The 6,648-nt window shown below is 45.9% G+C and overlaps 1 protein-coding gene across 1 annotated transcript; it reads right to left on the bottom strand.

Moving 5' to 3' along the window:
* Positions 1 to 1,999: 1,999 nt before the first annotated feature.
* On the bottom strand, positions 2,000 to 2,377 carry LOC138909215 (uncharacterized). The gene has a single exon (XM_070200403.1). The coding sequence runs from the start codon at positions 2,375 to 2,377 to the stop codon at positions 2,000 to 2,002; it is 378 nt and encodes a 125-aa protein (XP_070056504.1).
* Between the last annotated feature and the right edge of the window lie 4,271 nt (positions 2,378 to 6,648).

Below are 6,648 nucleotides of genomic sequence, written 5' to 3'. Positions count from 1 at the left end.
CAAACCATCTACATTGGGCACATATAACCTGCCATGCATCCTCAATGCACCATCATCCCCAATAGTGACCTCCTTAGCATCACCGTGCTGGACCGTGTCCTTAAGGACAAACAGATGGGGGTCCTCATACTGACGCTCCTTGATACGATCATAAAGAGAAGACCGAGAGACCACACAAGCCAATACTCGACTCGGCTCAGAAACATCTAATCTAACAAACTGACTAGCTAAGTCCTGAACATCCAATGCCAATGGCCTCTCTGCTGCTGGAAGATATGCTAAGCTCCCCAAACTCTATGCCCGGTGACTCAAGGCATCGGCCACCACATTGGACTTCCCGGGATGGTACAAAATGGTGATATCATAGTCCTTAAGAAGCTCCAACCACCTCCACTAACGCAAGTTAAGATCCTTCTACTTGAATAGCTACTGCAAACTCCGATGATCGGTGTAAATCTCACAATGAACCGCGTACAAAAAGTGCCGCCAAATCTTCAAGGCGTGAACAATAGCTGCTAACTCAAGGTCGTGGACAAGATAGTTCTTTTCATGAGGCTTCAACTAGTGCGAAGCATAAGCAATCACTCTACCTTCCTGCATCAGAACACACCCAATACCGATCCGCGAGGCATCACAATACACTGTATAAGAACCAGAAGCTGATGGCAGAACTAGAACTACAACCGTGGTCAAAGCAGTCTTGAGCTTTTGAAAGCTCTCCTCGCACTCATCCGACCACCTGAAAGGAGCACCCTTCTGGGTCAATTTAGTCAAGGGTGATGAAATAGATGACAAATCCTCCACAAAACGACGGTAATAGCCTGCCAACTCTGCAACTCCTCTATATTATTCGGGTCTACTTGAATACCCTCACTGGACACCACATATCCCAAGAACGCCACTGAACTGAGCCAAAACTCACACTTTGAGAACTTTGCATAAAGTTTCTCCTCCCTCAATCATTGTAACACAATCCTCAGATGCTGAGCATGCTCCTCCTGGCTATGAGAGTACATCGGGATGTCATCAATGAATACAATAATGAAAGAGTCAAGATAAGGCTGAAACACATTGTTCATCAGATGCATGAACGTTGTTGGGGCGTTGGTCAGCCCAAAAGACATCACAAGAAACTCATAATGGCCATATCTGGTCCTGAAAGTTGTCTTAAGAATATCTGAGTCCTAAATCTTCAGCTGGTGATACCCTGACCTCAAATCAATCTTGGATAATACCCTCGCTCCCTGAAATTGGTCAAATAAATCATCAATACGTGGGAATGGATACTTGTTCTTGATTATGACTTTGTTCAACTGCCTATAATCAATACATATTCTCATAGTACCATCCTTCTTCTTTACAAATAGAACTGGTGCACCCCAAGGTGACACGCTAGGCCGAATAAACCCCTTATAAAGGAGTTCCTGAAGTTGTTCTTTCAACTTCTTCCACTCCGCCGGTGCCACACGATACGATGGAATAGAAATTGGCTGAGTGGCCAGTACCAAATCGATACCGAAGTCAATATCCCTGTCGGGCGGCATGCTCGGCATGTTTGCAGGAAACACATCCAGAAATTTACGCACCACCAGAATAGAACCAATGGCAGGAGTCTCTGTACTAACATCCCTCACAAAATCCAAATAGGATAGACAACCCTTCTCAACCATCCACTGAGCCTTCAGTATAAAATCACTCTACTGGGAACATAGTCTATAGAACCGCTCCACTCAACCCTCGGCAACCCCGGCATCGCCAATGCCACGGTCTTAGCGTGACAATCTAAAACAGCATGACATGGAGACAGCTAATCCATACCCAATATCACGTCAAAATCAACCATACTAAGCAACAAGGGATCCACTCTAGTCTCTAGACTCCTAATAGTCACCACACATGACCGATATACACGATCCACAATGACAGTATCGCCCACTGGAGTGGACACATGAACAGATGAAACTAGGGACTCACGGGGCATATCCATATAATGAGCGAATTATGAGAACACATATGAATAAGTGGAACCAGGGTCAAATAATACATAGGCATCTCTGTGGCAAACTGAGACAATATATGTAATCATAGCATATGAATCAATGGTATCTGGTCTAGCAGGGAGGGCATAGAAACGGTCCTGGCCACCCCCTGATCTGCCTCCCCCTCTCGGGTGACCCCTAACTGACTGAGCCCCACCTCGAGTTGGCTGGACGGGTGGTAGAGCTGCTGATATTGGTGCCATCGGCCAAGTACTCTGTTGTGGAGCCCCACTCAACAACCTAGGGCAATCTCTCTTGATGTAACCAAACTCTTCGCACTCGAAACAACCCCTCCTCTGACGGAACTGCTGCTCCTGGTGCCCAGAGGAACTACCCATAGAAACCTGAGCTGACGAGACCTGGTGAGAACTCTACGCCGGTAGTGCACTGAACAATGACTGGCCCTGCTGATGACTGTGTGACTCATGGCCAGACGATGCACCACGGCCAACTGGGCGAGTCGTCTGAGCATGTCTGAAAGGACGACCCATACCATGGTGGAACTGCCCCCAGAAGGAACACCGCTGAAGACACCCTGACCACGAGGCCTCTTGGCCTCCCTCTCAACCCGCTCCTGGCTGCGAACCATCTCAATATGACGAGCAATGTCGACAAACTCATCAAAATTAGCCTCAGACACTCTCTCTCTGGTCATAAGCAATCACAGCTGAAAAATGAGGCCATCTATAAACCTCCTGATCCTCTCCCTATCTGTGGGAACCAACCAGATAGCATGACGGGCCAACTCCGAGAATCGTATCTCATATTGTATCACAGACATATCACCCTGACGAAGATGCTCAAACTGCTTACGCAGCTCTTCTCTACGGGACTAAGGCACGAACTTCTCCAGGAATAGACCGGAGAACTGCTGTCATGTAAGGGGTGTTGCGCCGACCGGCCTACGCCTCTCGTAAGCCTCCTACCAACTGAAGGCAGCCCCAGAGAACTGAAAGGTAGTGAACGAGACCTCACTGGTCTCCAGAATACCTGTTGTACGAAGTATCCTCTGACACCTGTCCAAGAAGCCCCGTGCATCCTCTCCCTCGGTACCACTGAAAGATGGAGGCAAGAGTCTCCCAAACCTCTCCAATCGACGTTGCTCATCATCAGGCATAACAGGTACCACATAGTCCTGAGCAGCTGCAACCGGCTGGGCTGGTGGTGCCCCCGATGTCTGAAATCCCTGTACCACCTGCTCTGGTGTGCGGGCGACGGGAGTCTAAGCACCTCCCCCGGCCTGAGAAGTGGTTGTGGCAGACTAAATAGATACTGCCCGAGCAAGAGTGGTACACGCAGTCAGAATCTGAGCTAAGGCCTCATGAAGGCCTAGAATCACAATAGGCACAGGTGGTGCCTGAGCTGGTGCATCAACAAATGGAATCTGTTCCTGATCTGGGGTAACTAGTGGATCGGCAGGTACTACCCCAGCTGCTGTGCGGGCTGCACCTCTGCCCCTACCGCGGTCTCTAACACGACCTCGGCCTCTTACGGCCCTGGCTGGTGGTACTGGTGGCTGTCTATCTTGTCCGGTAGCACGAGTCCTCACCATCTGTGAGAGAATGAAACAACATATGTTTAGTTACTAAAATCAACAGATTTACACAATAAAAATTCAAGAATGTGGAGTTTCCTAAGGGTTCTACGACCTCTCGAAGATAAGTACAAACGTCTCCGTACCGATCCGCAAGACTCTACTAAACCTGCTTATGACTCGTGAGACCTATGTAACCTAGGCTCTGATACCAACTTGTCACAATCCAAAACCTAACCCGTCGCGATGGCGCCTATCGTGATACTAGGCAATCTTTCATAAAAATGGGGGTAAAACCCAAATAAAACAAAAGTGCTGAAAAATAGCCCTACATCGGGGTGTCACTGAATCATGAGCATCTAAATATCCAGTCTAATACAAAAAGTGTCTGAATATCAATACTGAAAAGAAAGAAAACATAGAAAGAGAGACAATGTTTGTGGACGCCGGCAACTACCTTGTAGTTCCGGTACTCGATCGCGCACGAACTAAATGACCTCCATGATAAAACACACCTAGATATGTACATGAAGTGCAGGGTGTAGCATGAGTACAACCAACTCAGCAAGTAACAGAAATAAATAAAGAACTGAGAAGGTAGTGACGAGCTATACAAATACAATTCATTTTCGATAATTCCAGCAAAGAATAGACATGCTTTCAAATCTGCTAGTTCAAGTCAAATCAATTTATACAATTACAGTGCAAGTAATCCGGATATAGAATCTTTCAAAAATTTCACAACAATGACAGATAGCAAATAAGTGCATTAACAAATGGAAAACAAGTACAGCCTCTCAGGGCAACAGACACTCAACTCGTCATAACAGCTCAATCGCTCGGCTCTTAACCCTCAATACTCATACTCAATAGGTACCTCCACTCAATGGGGGTATGCAGATTCTGGAGGGGCTCCTTTCAGCCCAAGCGCTAAAATCCACACGGATAACTCACGTGTTGCACGAACAACTCACATGCTATTGTATCAATATGTGGAATCGCATGTACAACTCACGTGCCATAATATCAATACCTCACAGACATGCCCTCTACCTCACTCAGTCATCAACCTCCCTAGTTTCTCGGGCTCTCGGAAATCACAAAGATTATCCCAAACAAAGATATCATAGTGTATCAACAAAATCTAGAAGAGGTTGAGATATGATACACAAGTAAAATCATGACTGAGTACAAGACAACAATTAGCAAGTAATTCAACAAGTACGCGACCTCTGCGGGTCCCAACAGTACCATCACATAGCCTAAGCATTATTTCTAACATGATTTGCAGTTAAATTTCTATAACATAGGGAGAGCATATAGCTAGCAACAAGTTATTCAACTTTACAGTTACATGGAATGGACCAAGTCCAAATTCCTACGGTGCACACCCACACGCCAGACACCTAGCATGTGTGTCACCTCCAAAATACTCACATAATCCAATAATCCGGGGTTTCATACCCTCAGGACCAGATTTAAAACTGTTACTTACCTCAAACCGCGCAAAATTCTACTCCGCAATGCCTTTGCCCCTCGAATCAGCCTCCAAATGTCCCGAATCTAGCCACAAGCTGTATGAGATAATTAATATAAGCTAAAAGAATCAATCCCATAATAAAACACGAAATTATAGGCCAAAAATCCAAAATTGGCCCGAACCCGCCCCCCAGGCCCACGTATCGAAATCTGACCAAAGTTACAAAACCCAAAAGCTCATTCTCTCACGAGTCTAACCCTACCAAATTTACGCCAATCCGATAATAAAATCCCATTCAAAACCCCAAAAAATCTAACTCAAGAACACTTCATCTTCTTCCCCAATTTTCACCCAAAATCACAAATTAGATGATAAAATTAAATATATAATCATGGGTTTTAACCAAAACCAAGTAGGAATCACTTACCCCAATCAACTCCACAAAAATCCCTTCTAGAATCGCCCAATTCCATGTTCTCTAGCTCAAAATATGCAAAATGTGTTCAAACCCTTGTTTTTGAAATTAATATTGCCTGCCCAGATTTCCTTCTTCGCAAACGCGACCGTCCTCTCGCATTCGTGCAGACCAACTCAGATTGCCTCTCAACTTAACTCTTCACAAACGCGACCTACGCTTCGCGAACGCGAAGCTTTGTAAACTCATACCTTCACGAACGCGTCCCTCACCACACGAACGCGTAGAACAAAAGACTGGGGGTCCCCGGCTACCTCACTCCCCTTCGCGAACGCGACGCCACCCACGCGTTCGCGATGCACACACTGCTATACCTTCGCGTTCGTGTCCTCTCCTTCGCGGACGAGTAGAGCAAAATCTCACAAACTCAGAAACACTCTTCGAGGCTCCTCTCGCGAATGCGTAAGAGGAAACCAGAAAACATGCAGCAGCAGATATCAACTATCTCAACAAGGCCAAAACTGATTCGTTAACCACCCGAAACTCACTCGCGGCCCTCGTGACCTCAACCAAACATATCATCAAGTCCCAAAATACTATACGAATTTAGTCGAATCCTCAAACCACCTCAAATAACATCAAAAACACGAATCACCCTCCGATTCAAACTTAATGAACTTGAAATTTTCAATTTCTATAACTGATGTAGAAACCTATCAAACCATGTCCAATTGACCCCAAATTTTGCACACAAGTCATATTTGACGTTACGAATCTACTCCAACTTTCGGAATCAGAATCCGGCCCCGATATCAAAAAGTCAACCCCCGGTCAAACTTCCCAAAATTCGACTTTCGCCATTTCAAGCCTAAATTAGCTACATACCTCAAATTCACAGTCCGGACACGCTCCTAAGTCCAAAATCATCCAACGGAGATAACGAAACCGTCGGAACTCCATTCCGGATTCTTCTTCACACACTTCCGACTACGGTCAAAATCCTGAGACTTAAGCTTCCGTTTTAGGGATTAAGTGTCCCAAAACACTCCGAAACCAAAAACAAGACCTTCCGGCAAGTCAAATAAGAAGAAACAGATACAGAGAAAATAGTAAATAGGGGATCGGGGGTAGTACACTCAAAACGACCGGCCGGGTCGTTACATTCCTCTACTAGACACGC

The sequence above is a fragment of the Nicotiana tomentosiformis genome, chromosome 4, assembly GCF_000390325.3.
Source record: "Nicotiana tomentosiformis chromosome 4, ASM39032v3, whole genome shotgun sequence".
Classification (NCBI taxonomy): domain Eukaryota; kingdom Viridiplantae; phylum Streptophyta; class Magnoliopsida; order Solanales; family Solanaceae; genus Nicotiana; species Nicotiana tomentosiformis.
The sequence above is the reverse complement of the archived record's forward strand: the minus strand, read 5'-3'. Positions and strand labels throughout refer to the sequence as shown.